The 14,852-nt window shown below is 39.7% G+C and overlaps 1 protein-coding gene across 6 annotated transcripts in view; it reads left to right on the forward strand.

The window, feature by feature from the left end:
* The window catches only part of LOC107092858 (tenascin-like), a 47,651-nt gene that overhangs the window by 10,608 nt on the left and 22,191 nt on the right, over positions 1–14,852 (forward strand). For 2 of the 6 annotated variants that reach the window (XM_015387536.1, XM_015387539.1), the window contains exons 2-12: positions 402–935; positions 1,205–2,518; positions 2,875–3,138; positions 3,228–3,343; positions 4,632–4,785; positions 5,668–5,937; positions 8,401–8,586; positions 8,686–8,775; positions 8,967–9,230; positions 10,593–10,982; positions 12,945–13,373. In XM_015387536.1, the coding sequence (XP_015243022.1) occupies positions 473–935; positions 1,205–2,518; positions 2,875–3,138; positions 3,228–3,343; positions 4,632–4,785; positions 5,668–5,937; positions 8,401–8,586; positions 8,686–8,775; positions 8,967–9,230; positions 10,593–10,982; positions 12,945–13,373 (3,940 nt within the window). In that variant the 5' untranslated portion in view covers positions 402–472. Of the gene's footprint in view, positions 1–401; positions 936–1,204; positions 2,519–2,874; positions 3,139–3,227; positions 3,344–4,631; positions 4,786–5,667; positions 5,938–8,400; positions 8,587–8,685; positions 8,776–8,966; positions 9,231–10,592; positions 10,983–12,944; positions 13,374–14,852 lie in introns of those variants that run through there. The other 4 variants (XM_015387538.1, XM_015387541.1, XM_015387537.1 and 1 more) reach the window with 3 other exon arrangements.

Raw genomic sequence — 14,852 nt, forward strand, 5'->3', positions numbered from 1 at the left:
ATATATATATATATATATATATATATATATATATATATATATATATATATATATATATAAAATGCCATTGCTCCATAAATACATATGGATAAGGCATCTCCCATGCTTGTTATGATATTTGGGGTGCTTACCAATAAGCTTGAGCAGATTTCATAGTAATGCTTGAAACAGGCTTTCATAGGCTATGATTTAGCGATCAGTTGAAAAGGATTTAAGCCGTGTTTGGGTGTGATTAAAAGCCCAGTTTGGTTACCATCATGTCTGACTAACTCCTTTTAAACAGACATTAGTTCTGCATTAATTAAGCATGATTTAATAACTTCCCCTTTAACAACTTTTAAAGTCAACCTTCACTTAAACTTAACCTTAAACAGTTTTTTTTATCTGTTGGTCTTTTTCAGATTGTTCGTTGTGAGCAGCATTGCCCTTGAAACCAGAAGTTTTTCCCCAGTACCTTTTCTATACGTCTAGCATGGGCACACACAGTCTTCTAGGCTTCCTTCTTCTGATTACTTTGATTAGTTTAACAAATGCTGGATTTGTCAAGAAAATCCTCCGCCATAAACGACAGACTCTTTCTCCCCCTTCAGAACACAATGTGACCTTTCCGAGTGCAGACCATCCAGTGGTTTTCAGTCATGTTTATAATATCAACGTTCCTGAAAGTTCCCTGTGCTCTGTAGACCTGGAGTCACCTGAGGGTGCACACGTCCATTCTAAAGACATAGCAGCAGTTCCACAGGGCCACCATGTCACTGAACATACCTTTAATGGGGAAAACCAGATTTTATTCACCCATCGCATCAACATACCTCGGCAGGCCTGCGGTTGTAAAGATGACTTTCCAGGCCTGAAAGAGCTCATGAGCCGTCTGGAGATGCTTGAAGGAGAAGTTTCAGCTTTGAGGGATCAATGCAGCAGTGAACAGCTTACAGGTATGCCTACAAGCCAGCAGAGAAATACAATCCTCTATGTAATATATTTTCACACTCCGTAAAGCTGTAACACCCATTAATGCCAAAAGTCTTACTCAGTACATTCATTTGATTTATCTGTGCCTGGGATTTACTTGTATGGGATTTTGACTTTTTTTGCAAAGTCAACCCCAACATATCATGAATCCACTTACAGTGAACCTTTTGATAAAATATGATGAGAGAATCCCCAAACCGTCAATTTATTTAACTCTTTTTTATTTTAACAGGAGAGTTAGGAACGAAACCATACTGTAACGGCCATGGAAAGTACAGCACTGAAACATGCGCCTGCATATGTGATCCTGGCTGGAGGGGGCCCAACTGCACTGAGGGCGAGTGTCCCACGAGCTGCCAGGACCGTGGCCGCTGTGTGGATGGAAAATGTGAATGTTACAAGGGCTTCACCGGAGAAGACTGTGCCCTCAAGACCTGCCCAATGGATTGTGGAGCCCATGGCATCTGCGAAAGAGAAGTTTGTGTCTGCTCAGATGGTTTCTTTGGGGAAGACTGCTCGGAAAGTCGGTGTTTGAACAACTGCCTTGGCCGTGGTCGCTGCGATGAGGGAGACTGCATATGTGATGAACCTTGGACTGGCTTAGACTGCTCTGAACTCATCTGTCCCAATGACTGCTATGACCGAGGACGCTGTGTTAATGGCACCTGCTACTGTGACGAAGGCTTTAGTGGGGAGGATTGTGCAGATTTTTCTTGCCCCAATAACTGCCGTGGCAATGGTTTCTGTGTTGATGGTAAATGTATTTGCACTGTTGGATACAGTGGACAAGACTGCTCTCAGCTCACCTGTCTGAATGACTGTAATGACAGGGGAAGGTGCTTCAATGGAGTCTGCATCTGTGACTCTGGGTACCAAGGTGAAGACTGCAGCCAGGTTGCATGTGTGAATAATTGCCACAACAGAGGCCAGTGCATCAACGGAAGGTGTTCTTGTGATGCCGGCTTTCATGGAGATGACTGCTCCGAACTCTCCTGTCCGAACAACTGTCAGCTGAAGGGGCGCTGTGTTAATGGACAGTGCGTTTGCGATGAAGGCTTTGCAGGTGAAGACTGCAGCATACACACCTGTCCGTCAAACTGCTATGGGCGTGGGGAGTGTATTGAGGGACGCTGTGCATGCCATGTGGGCTACGTTGGTGAAGACTGCAGTCAGCTGAGCTGCCCAAACAACTGCAATAACCGTGGCAGGTGCATCGACGGGCAATGTGTGTGCGACGAGGGGTTCAGTGGGGAAGACTGCAGTCAGAAAGCTTGTCTCAATGACTGCCTGGCAAGGGGTTACTGTATTGATGGCAAGTGCTTCTGTCATGAGGGATACACAGGAGAAAGCTGCTCTATCCTCGCTTGTCCAGAGAACTGCAACAACAGAGGGCGCTGTGTCAATGGGAGGTGCACATGTGACAGTGGATATGAAGGGGAGAGCTGTGCAGACCTGAGCTGCATCAACAACTGTCAGGACAAAGGTCGCTGTGTGAATGGTCAGTGTTTCTGCGATGAGGGGTACATCGGAGAAGACTGTTCCGAAGGTAAGACACAGTATTGACATACAAACAGAGAGATTTGAATGTTGAGTTTCTGAGAGTTTCCATGTGTTAACTTGATTTAGTATAAAGGGAGATTCAGTGTGACGTAATTTCCTTGTGTTCTCAAAGTCGCTACCCACTAATCCAGGGAGAAACTATTTTGGTGGATATAAAAGGTTTTGGTTTGTGTGCTGTAGTGGTCTGCTCTTGATATGTTCCGTCTTGGCAGTTTTTCACACCACACAGCCAGATGTAGCTCTGTAGTTTGCCATACTGCCACATGGTGGATATTTGCTTCCTCAAGGCATACGAAACCATCTGAAAACAGAACTTCCACATATTTTTTGTCTTGTTTCCAGTGTCTCCTCCAAAGGACCTGACTGTTGGCGAAGTCAGCACAGAAACTGTGGACTTGTCCTGGAACAATGAAATGCTGGTCACTGAGTACCTCATTACGTACGTCCCCACGAGTCCAGGGGGTCTCCTCATGGAGTTCACTGTTCCTGGAGATAAAAACGCTGCAACCGTTAAAGAGCTGGAACCTGGCATTGAATACCTGATCAGTGTCTATGCTGTCCTGAGCAACAAGAGGAGCATTCCTGTCAGTGCAAGAGTGGCCACAGGTACTCCATCATAATCCTCCCAGTGACTGCAACTAATGTCTGCAGAGAAAAATGCAGCTATATTAACTATATTTCCTCCATCTCTGCAGATCTCCCACAGCCAGAAGGTGTAAGATTCAAATCAGTGAGGGAAACATCTGTAGAGGTTGTCTGGGACCAGCTGGACATTTCGTTTGACAGCTGGGAGATTTATTTCCGCAACACGGTTAGTATAACAGACCCTTTCCTTAACAGTGTCCTTCGTGTTTAATAATCGTCATGGAAAAAGTGAGAGGCAATAAGTTGTGCCAGCTTTTTCAAAACTTCAGCCTAAAAGATTTATTTCAGCGCTAACCATTAAATTTGCTTTGACATTTAAAAACCTCACTGAGGGCATATCTTGATGTCAAAGAACTGCAGCTAAACCCGCAACGAGATATCTGAGGCAGACATGCTTTAAAGGAAATGACTGTGGCAGCTGATAAGTCAAAGCTTTTGATTTCCTGTCCTATTTTTACTTTTCCTAAACTCAAATCAGGCTGTCCTTTTTTTGACCTTTAGTTTTGTTCTGCTGCATTGCAGTTAGATGTCAGCTTAGATGTGAATCCTTGAAATCAGTATCAGACATTTTACTTTTAAAGGAGACTGTTTACCACCTCAAGCTACTAGAATCCAATAACAAAATGCAAGTTGAATATACAAATGCAAATATAAATACAAGTATAAAAGTTGTTTAGAGGTTGTTTTCCTTTTTTATGCTTTCCTTCTTTCTTGTCAAGCATTGAAGTAAAGATGATGTTTGTCATGTATAAAAAAAATAACAGAAAGCAAAGAAATAGGATCCTGACATGTACAAATTGTTCATAAGATTGGCAATATATGGTAAAGTTTGATGCAATTACTTATAAAAAAAATATGGTTTTGTTATTATGTTACTCTCCGATTCTTATATGTTACATTCATACACAGTTATTTTGATTTTCTTGATGTATACATACACTTTAACATAAAATAAGGTTGAAGTCCTTTTAATGACACAATTAAAAAGGAGTTTTAATAGATGGTCAGAATGATAAAAATATATAAAAAATTAAATACAATTTCTGAGACTATTCATACTTTTGTTTAGTTTTGTACTTTTTAATGTTGGAGCAGGATTTGGCTAATGAATAGTTGAGGCCCTTTGGTTGCTACACCATAAGTAGCCTGTATAATTTATAAAAAGAGATGCTAACTTTGCTTGCTTGTAAATGTAAATCATCGTGACCAATTATTTTAAGGGTAAAACACAGTGGAACTTCAATATTATCTCTTATAATTTATAAAATTATGATACACCATACTACGCTATTCTATGCTAAACTAAGAAGTTGAGTCTTTAAAAACATTTCATTTTTGTATCCTTTATCTCTCTTTATGTATCTTAAACAACAGGATATGATTTAAGTTAGGGTGAAATTTGTTTTTGTTTTCCTTCATATTTTTCATTTATGCTCATGCTTGTGTTGACACAGAAAGAGGAAAATGGAAAAGTTGTGAGCACTCTTCCACCTTCCCAAAACGAGTTTCTCCAGTCTGGGCTTGGACCAGGACAGGAATATGAGGTCTCCATCAACGTTGTGAAGAACAACACCAGAGGACCCCAAACATCTAGAACTGTCACCACCAGTAGGTTTTGAGCCAATATGTAATCATACGATGAGAACAGGATTGTAAAGCGTTCTCTGGCACTTCTTAAAAGGCTGAAGTTACCAGTAATCTTCGCAGACTGCTAGAAAAAAGTTGCTGGGTGAAATTCCATAATAATGAAGAGAATTATAACAGGAAATGGCTGCTAGTTTGGATTCATTCAAAGCTCTATATCAAGCTGGTAATTTTTCTTGTCATTAAATCTTCCATTTAGCCCTATTCTTTGCTTAGTGATATTTTTTACTGCTCAAATACCCCATACTTGATGTTATAAATTCCCTCCAAGACCCTTACGTAACCCTTCAGCCTGCCAGGCCAAATATCTTCAGTTGTGTGTCTGGCAAAGTCATTAAGTTTTCAGGTCTGTAGTAAGGGAGCCCCCCGGACCCCGACATTTCATTACCGATGTCATTTATTTGGGTAGATTGAAACTTGAACCATCTCCCAGAAATGACTGATAATAGACAGCTCAAAGCTTTCAGACTGTCAAGCTCCCAGAGGTTCTTTAAAACCTGGATCTACAGTAAAGAATGAACCACTAGCCTTTTCTACAGCAGGTAGGAAACATGAAGCCAGAATGAAAGAGAATCCATTTGTATTTCCAGCGGTATTTTGTATCTTGATCAAATATTTTCATTTATCTGGCAATAGTTATGGTAATCATTAACAATTTACTTGTTCTTTTCTTGATTACTACTTTTAGGAAAGTTAAGCAATACTATTTTGGAATATATTTCCTTCTTGAATTTCATAGTGTTATAAGATTTGCTTCTGTTTTCTTTGGCTTTATAAGTTGCATGTGTCATTTTATTTTTTATACTAGCAAAACAATCTTTCCTCCTCCTTGATTTTCTTCTCCAGAGATTGATGGCCCAAGGCAGGTGGAGGTGAAGGATGTCACAGACTCCTCGGCGCTAATCAGCTGGTATCTGCCAGTGGCTCCAGCGGATGGGGTCACCATTTTTTACATGCCCAGCTCCAACCACTCAGATGAAACCACAGTTGACGTCTCTCCATCAGACAAACAATACAGCATAGACAACCTGAAACCAGACACAGAGTATGCTGTGTCAATCATTTCAAGGCACAAAGAGGCGACCAGTGACCCTGTTACCACCATATTTACAACAGGTAGGAGTTTGATTTACCTATAACTTTATCATTCCTATTTGGTTCCAATAGATATTTGATTAGAATCCCAGTTGTCACATTTTTATTGACCAGTGTCTATAACTCCAGTTCTGAAACCTGATGTTCAAAAAAACCATTTGGATGCATTTTGCACAACAATTTCATTTCCTGGTTGAATCGTGTGATTTATTAAGGGACACAGATCATGCAAAATCAACTTTCATGGCTTTTAACTGTGTTATAATGCTATTCCTTTATCAAAATCATGTCCAAAGCGGTATTTCACTTAATTCATGTATGTCTAAATAAACCTCAGGTATCACTCATACTGAGGAACACAGCATTTTTGGAGGTCATGCCAGTTATTGTCACAGTACATTCTCCACATGTTCAACAGTCGCTCAAACATGGCTAAGTTTGACAATGTATTCATTGGTCGTAAATTTCAGCAATTTTAACAGTAGCAAAACCGATGAAATAGCATTAGAGGAACCTATTTAAGTTTAGCTAAGTTAGCCAGACTTACCTTTGCAGGAATTTAAGGTCCAGTTGTGCAACAAGTTTAAGAATCGGGCCAATTCTTGGTCAAATCATGTGTAACGCATTAAAAAAGGGGGTCACAAGAAGAAATTGGCAACTGAAGACGAGCTACTGATTAGAAATTGTGGGTTGTAAGAGAATCAAACCTGTTTGATATTTTGGTTGTGGCTTATGAGTGAATCGCTGATTGAAGTGGTGACATGACCAGACTGAGAACCTTTCCGTGGAGATTTTCCCATTATGCATTCAGGAAGCCCTCTTCTACTTCTATTGCTATCCACCTCTATTTATTGCATTGCATGTCTGGATTGTTCAAGACCCCAACCTTACATTAAGGACGTACACTGTGAATAGTCAGATTGTATGGAGGGCCCGTTTGTACAGCGTGAGGACATACATTGCAATCTGTGAACTTTTGAACTGTGACTGATTCGCACAATTTGAGTTGGGTCTGCCAGCGACAATTTAAAATATTGCAGTGTATCCCAGGTTCAAGGTGCACAGTCAGGTTATTTGACCTTTATGTAGACCAGCTAATTTAATGAAAAATGGTTGGTCAACAGGCTGCAGAGGGGGGCAGTGGGTAGTGTTCTTGCCTTGCAGCAGGAAGGTTTTGGGTTCGATGGCCCACGGTCTTTCTGCATGAAGTTTGCATGTTTTCCTCTTGCATGCGTGGGTTCTCTCCAGGTACTCCGGCTTCCTCCCACAGTCCAAAAACATCCCTGTTAGGTTAATAGGCTTCTCAAAATTGCCCTTAGGTGTGAGTGTGTGTGTACATGGTTGTGTGTCTCAGTGTTGCCCTGCAACAGACTGGCGACCTGTCCAGGATGTACCCTGCCTCTCACCCGTAAACTGCCGGAGATAGGCATCGGCCCCACTGTGATAATGACAAGGACTAGGCGGAGAAAATGGGTGGATGGTTGTTTGGTCAACCACAACAAGCTGTTCCGTTTGTGGCAAGATACACTACAGAGGGCCCAGGATTCGATCCCCAGCATGAATGTGATGCTGACTGACTAGTCAATCAAAGTTACATCCCTTTTACCAAGCAGCAAGGGCACGTGATCAGTCAGAGTGACAGCACCCCCACACTGTCACACATCTCACCCTTTTTCCCCAAAGACATGCTTATGCTCCACGCAGGTTGCGGAAACCATTTAGAAACCCCTTTGACCACTTAGCCAGCATAGTACATGGATCCTGCGAGCACCACCAGAATGCCAGGTACACTACAGAGGGCCTGGGTGAGATTCAATACCCAGACTAACGTGAGAAAGCCATGCGCACTGACCAGTCAGCCAAAGGAATATCCAAGTAGATGCATGATTCCCACACTGTCATGCTTTAGTAGTGGAATTCCAGTCTCTATGTAGTAGTGGCCATTCAGTTTAAATGGCAGTAATGCACATATGGAGAGGTGATGTTGCAGTGAAGACAAGCTTTCCTCATCTGGGGTTAGAAAAGTAGCACCAGAAAACCATACTCAAAAATGTTATCATATGTATGACCGTCGAAGTATTAAAAAAGCATGACATATTGAGAATGCAGCAAAGTATATTTGTACTGATTGGCAAATTTTTGATATAAGTAAACTATAAGTAAACACTCATTGCAAATTAAGCACCCAGATCCTCCTTAAATATGAGCGAGCTGTAAATAGCTTGATTTGCAGGGAGTCATCATTTATAGACGCATCAAGTAGGGACAACAGGTATAAAATTGTTATAGACACTGGATTGTCCAACTGTCAGTTATGACAGAACCAGATACCTAATTGATGTTATCTAGAATTAGTGGATGCTAAACTTTAAGCAACTGCTGAGAAAAGCAAAGATAATGCATTAAAAGTAAAGAGGAAATAAGAAATTAGTTGTAAAACTTCCGTACTTTGTTTGATTACATCCATTTTCTTCCTTCCCTGAGAACTGGATGCCCCCACAGCGGCGCAAGCTGTGTCTCAAACCGATGACAGCATCACTCTAGAGTGGACCAACAGTCAAGCTGATGTCAGCAGTTACCGAGTGAAGTACACCCCCATCTCTGGCTCCAGTCATGGTGAGAGAGTCTTCCCACGAGGATCAGGACGCACCACTCAGGCTACCATCACTGGTCAGTATGAAAACATGGTGGGAAATTCATAAGTGTAACCTCCAGAGTTTCATCTCTTTCACCATATAGTCATTAACCTTCCATCTCTGTGTGCTACAGGGCTGAAGCCAGGCACAGAGTACGGGGTGGGGGTGACAGCTGTGAAGCATGAAAGGGAGAGCCTCCCTGCTACTACAAATGCAGCAACTGGTGAGAGAAGCAACTGCACAGCTGTCCAAAGCGTCCATCTACATAAATATACAGAATGTTCTGTTGATAAAAGTGTAGATGAAACTTTTTTAACGACCAATAACTCCTCATTATTTATTGAAAATATTACAAACTGTAAATGTAAAATTATGTAATTTATTATTTGGGATTCTTTGTGTGACTTCTGTTAGAGCTCGACCCCCCGAGGGATTTCAAACAGATCAGGTCCACCGAGACATCCCTCAGCGTCAGCTGGCAGAAACCTCAGGCTAAACTCAGTGGCTACAGGCTGGAGTACATGTCCAGAGATGGTCAGGCTGAACAGGTGGACATCCCAGCCTCTGCAAACACATTCGTCCTTTCTGACCTGATTCCTGGTATGAGCTACACCATGACTCTGACTGCAGAGAGGGGGCACAAGAGGAGCAGGCCTGTCTCCCTGACAGCATCCACAGGTTGGTGGGCAACATTTAAAAGTTGGAACAGCGCTAGGCTCATTTAAGATGTCATTTCCGAAAATCCACCACCTATTAAAAAATTGTTGAAGAGTTTAGTCAAAACTGCATTAAAATAAGCTGTTTAAAGATCAATTAACTTTTTTAAGTAAATTTGTACATGCCTTGCAAAAGTATTCAGCACTCTTTTTCACCGTAGGACATTATTGGGAGATTTTATGTCATAGACCAACTCCAAATAGAAAATAATATATATATATATATTTTTTTAAATAACAGTAAATGTCTGAGAATCCATGTAAACCTGCTTACAGCTAAAGTATGCCTGCAGGATCGTCCTGTATTAATTTCCATTCATCTTTGCATCAACTGTGATAACCTCCTCTTTCCCTGCTGAAGAAGATGAAGGCATCCCCACCGCATAATACTGCCACCACAAACTTCTGCAATATGTAGCGTGTTGCACACAGATCAAGGAAATTATAGTTCAATCTGACAAGAGACCCTTCCTTCGTGGAGCTAAATTGGGACCATGCAATTTCTTTAAAAAATAAAAAAAAAGAAAGAAAGAAAAATTTAAACCTGAAAAATAAAAGTTTGTTTAAAAAAATAAAAGATTTATACCTGGAAAAAATGTTTGTTCAAAAGAACTACTGATATCCTCTAATGCTATTTTTTTAATAAACCTTTTTTTTCCCCCAGCTTTAACTGTTATCTTTTAAACAACCTTTTTTTTTCTTTTTAGATATAAATCTTTAATTTTTTTTGTCAAACTATGTTTTTTCTTAAAAAACGAATGGTCCCAATTTAGTTCCATATTCCTTTTTTTGCTTTGCCACTACCAATAATAGTTTCCAAGTTTCCTCAACCTAAGCTGTTGGTCTCTGCAGCTCCTCCTAAGGAATGTGTGATTAATGTCTCCTTTCCCAGCTGTTCAGTTTATGTGGACAGACGCATGTTATGCCCTTTCCATTTTCAGCTAATGGACAGAACAGTCCTCTGTGATGGACTGAATGGTCCACCCCAGTACCTCTACAGTACTCACATTGTGTTGGTCTGTAACATAAAACTCTAAAGTACACCAAGGGTTTTGCAAAAATATAAGATATAAAAAAGTATTTCAAACTTGATGCCTCATATCATAAATTGGCGGATTAAATCTCACATATATATATATATATATATATATATATATATATATATATATATATATATATATATATATATATGATGTTTAATCCATTTGCATGATGTTTAATCCATTTGCATCTTTGAAATTAAATATTATAATGCACTTAGATGCATCAGGGAAAAGATGTCATTCTGTTTGGATTTTTTTGCCTTCTTTTTTTTTCTTTGTAGCCACTTTAACTTTTTATTTAGCTGCCTCGGACGACCATGAAATAAGGACTCCTCCAGGCTCGGAGGACATCGTCAGTAGCTCTGTAATTTTAGACACGCCCGAGTCCCAGATCTTTGAGACGGAGCCTGAGGACAAGCATGGAAAGCTGACTATCTCAGCCGTTGCGTCAGATGGGTTTGACCTCGCATCAAAGCTTAAAATTCACAGAGCCAATGATGATGTTGCTGCAAAATATAAGGACACTCAAAAATGGCTGGATGGGAGAGAGGTCCAATTTCCTGCAGATTCCGACGGGGCTAGAATCAGTGTCCTGAAGCCATATCAAACTGAGTTGTTTGAAATAAAGAGTAGCCAGGCATCCTCAATCCATGAAGCTGTTGCAGGAACAGGTATAAGGTTTTGTTCAAGTGATCAGTTTTTCAGAGTTTCTTGTTAAAAAACAGACCCTCTATTTTACAGATCAGTGTGTGACCACAGTGTTTTCTGCATGTGCTGATGAGAAACCCATCATTTTCTGTCTTTAAAATGCAGCTATTTTACCTCCAGGATGCTCTGTGCCACTACTGTACTAAAGTATCGAGACCTCTTGAATTCTTTTCATTCATTTATCTTTCTTTTATTCTCAACAAAATTCCAGATTATCTCCATCCAACCTGACTGAGTTTAAGCTTTTGTTCACAGAAAAGTATTTAGCTATTTGCAGATGTCGGTAGTAACTTGTTGCATTTATCTTAAAAACTTAAAAAACGTACAGTACTACTGTACTTACTCACCTTTATATATTTTAATTGTTTCATATGTTATACATAAAAAAACACTATTTTGAGGAATTTCCTCTACCTGAATTCTGTTTTACAATATTTTTTTAATCTATATTCTGAAAGGTTTCGGAACAGAGGACTCAGAATTCAGGCAAGACAGACAGTGGAATAACATAAAACGTCTGTGGATCTGCGGTATCAGCGGCTAGAGCGTCTAAAACAGGAACGTTTATAAGAGAGAAACACATGTTAGTGACCACACTAATCTGATGGAGGATGATTATGAACACGTGAGTCACTAACCTGGTTTGACAGTTCAGTCTGTGCCAAGAGAACGAGAATGACTCCAGCCAGTCAGTTGATAAAACGCACTGGGCTCTGCGGGGGAGTTGGGTTTAGAACTGGCAGGAAATAAGGTCCGAGTAGACGAAGGGAGGCAGGATAATCCACAGGGCGAAGTCAAGAGGCAAGTCCTTGTTTAGCCCACAGAAGAATCCAGCAGTAATCTAAAAACAGGCCAGGCAAACAGATAAGACAGGCGCAGACAGGCAAATACAGAAACAGATCAGGATAAGGCAATCAAAACACTATAGAAAACACTAGAGAACTCTCAACACCAAAGAAATAATGTGGCACTGATGGCTGGGACCAAGTAGTTTAAATAGAAGCAGGAGCAGGTGGATCAGATGAGCAGTGATGAGAAAACACTGCGACACAGGAGAATGAAATAAGCAATAAGGCCAGCCATCGGCGTCAACATCTTGACCTATTTATTACTTTATTTTAGTCTTTAAAACCAAAGGGATTAGTACTTAACCTTATTTTATGGTCCGTGTGATTGAAGGAATTTTAAATAAGAAAAGTGCTTGAGTAGCCTTTTCACCGAGTTTCCTTTTCTTTAGTACTTTATTGGACAACTACCTTTTACTTGAGTAGAAATATGTTAAAGTAGAGCTACTTTTACTTGAGTAAGTTTTTTTGGCACCCTACCTACCTCTGATTAGTTATCTCTAGATGTGGAGTCCTGATAGATACACACAAACAGACTACTACTGTAGCTGTATTGCAAACGCAGTGGAAAGACATTTTTTTATTTAGATACATAGTTTTTGGAGTATCGTCTGTAGCTCAACCCAGGATTTAGAATCCCACCATAAGCTGAACTTTTTTTCCAGTCTGACAGAATTTGAAATAGGGTGAACACTTTTCCACTTCACTATTCTTTCTACTACTTGATTAATCTTCTTCCCTCCACAAACTGCATTCTCCTGCCGTTAGAAGAAAAGACAGCCAATGTCATTCACATGTCATCCATCAAACTGACCCTCTCAGTCTTTGTTTTGAGTAGCAGGAACCTAACGGGTTGTGCATGGCTTCACTAGCTGAAGACAGCTGTGTACTTCCATTGCGGTGGGCTACTCAGTATCTTCAATGCGTTAATGCCACTGACTCAAGTGTCATTAATGGCTTAGATCTTAATCATGGCGTCTGGGCCGAATTGTTTATCAAAGTTTTTTTTTTTATCTTAACCTATTTTTACTCTCAATCTAGTAGGAAATTCACAATTTAACCAGTCTTTATTCACTGTAGCACCTCCAGATGTGCTTGCCCTGAGCATCAAAGAAGCACCAACAACTGCAATCTCAGCTCAGGATGAAGAGAACCATAAACATGGCTACGATATTAGCAGTGAAGCGCCCTCAGATAACGAGGAGATGATCTCCGGGGCTGAGCCTGAGAGCTCCGGCATGGAACTTCTAAGCAACCTTACCCCGGTAAATGTTACCGCGACAAGCATGAGCCTGGTGTGGTCAGCCCCTGATGAAGCGTTTGACAGCTTTTTGGTGGAGCTTGTTGCTCCGTCAGCTGCTGCAGCGCAGCCTCGTGTGACCACAATACCCGGAGGTTTGAGGAAGGCCAAAATAGAGGGTTTGTTGCCCTCTACTCTCTATGAAATAACACTTCATGGGCTGATGGAAGGGACGCCATCTTTGCCTCTCAGAGTTTTTACTACAACAGGTACACTACAACAGATCTCTTGACATCAGCATCATTCCCACCCATCATCTTCATCCTATTATTTATTTTTTGTTATGTAAGAAGATCATACTGCATGATGTGTTGCTTTCCTTCCACAGATGGTTCATCTTTCTTTTTGACATGCTTTCCTCTTTTTAATATTGAATAAATACTGACCAGTATTCAGAGCAAGAAGTATAAAATTCATAACTAAGTATTGCAGAAATGCCATAAAGTGCCTTAGAACAACAATCCAAAACAAAATTTTAAAAGTAGAAGCATTAGGTATGTTTTAACATTCTAATGATTGATTTAAATCCTCTAAAACAGGAAAAAAAACAAACTCATTACTTAAAATAGACCAATAATTTTATTGTGGTAGTAAAATATCAACATCAAATCTAATTTTAGTCTTATCTAGAGTTAAGATATAATAAATTATAATAGTTAGGTGAAGTATCTAGAATGTCAAAATTTTGTATTCAATTTATGAGTGATATGAGTATCTACAGTATACTCATTAGATTTATTTCTTAAATGTATTTTTTTAACAATACCTTCAAAATGTTAATAATTTAAATAATAGCAGTATTTAATATAGTTACAAGGTACATAATAATAAAAAAAAAAATGACTTGATTTTCTTAGGTATATATGATTTTGGTAAAAGTCTTAAGCTCCTCTAAGCATCTGACTCAATTCTTTGTGTCTATGATGCTGAAACACTGAATATTTTTAGTGTTTTTATCACAATACCATGTGCAGAAGCTATAAAATTTTGACCTAAACATGCATTCCTGCTCAGTTAGGCTCTGATCTACAACAGGATTAAGTGTATGAAAAATCTTGTGCAAACTTGAAAGCATGAACAAAGTTGATTTAATATACAGGCACATCAGATTGTACCTCAAGGATCAGCAGGTTCAATCAATGTAGTTTGTTTACCATCATTATTATGCAGACTATATGCTGATCTTAAAAAGATGCACAACAATGGAAGGTATGTACTATTAATACCACCAGCAATGTGTCAAGTGGATTTAATTTGCAGTTCCTATTTATATTTAGCACTCTTAAAAGTGAGTTGCAATTGGCCTGTAATGATGTCTACAGTTACTGTGCCAAGAAGAACGAGTCAAGGCAGTGACTGGTAATAGAGAGAGAGAATCTTTTGAAGGCTTGTTAAAATATGTCATACATTAAAATACTAGAGACAGATCTTCACCTAACAGCTTTCTTACTGTAAAAACAGTCACAAATAGATGTCATGCCTTTTCCTATCATGCAGATGCTCTTTTTCAAAGAGAAGTGTTAATTAATCTGTAATGATGTGTGGTAGCATGTATCATTCTACCATATTAAGAAATTGCCTCTCATATGTTTCTATATTGTAGTTGCTCTTTTCACAACTATGGTGCTGAAAATACACAATATACAACAACCACATTCATCCCTCATTCTTTAAATGATGCATTAGGG

This window comes from Cyprinodon variegatus, unplaced genomic scaffold (assembly GCF_000732505.1).
Source record: "Cyprinodon variegatus isolate N-32 unplaced genomic scaffold, C_variegatus-1.0 Scaffold397, whole genome shotgun sequence".
NCBI classification, from domain to species: Eukaryota; Metazoa; Chordata; class Actinopteri; order Cyprinodontiformes; family Cyprinodontidae; genus Cyprinodon; species Cyprinodon variegatus.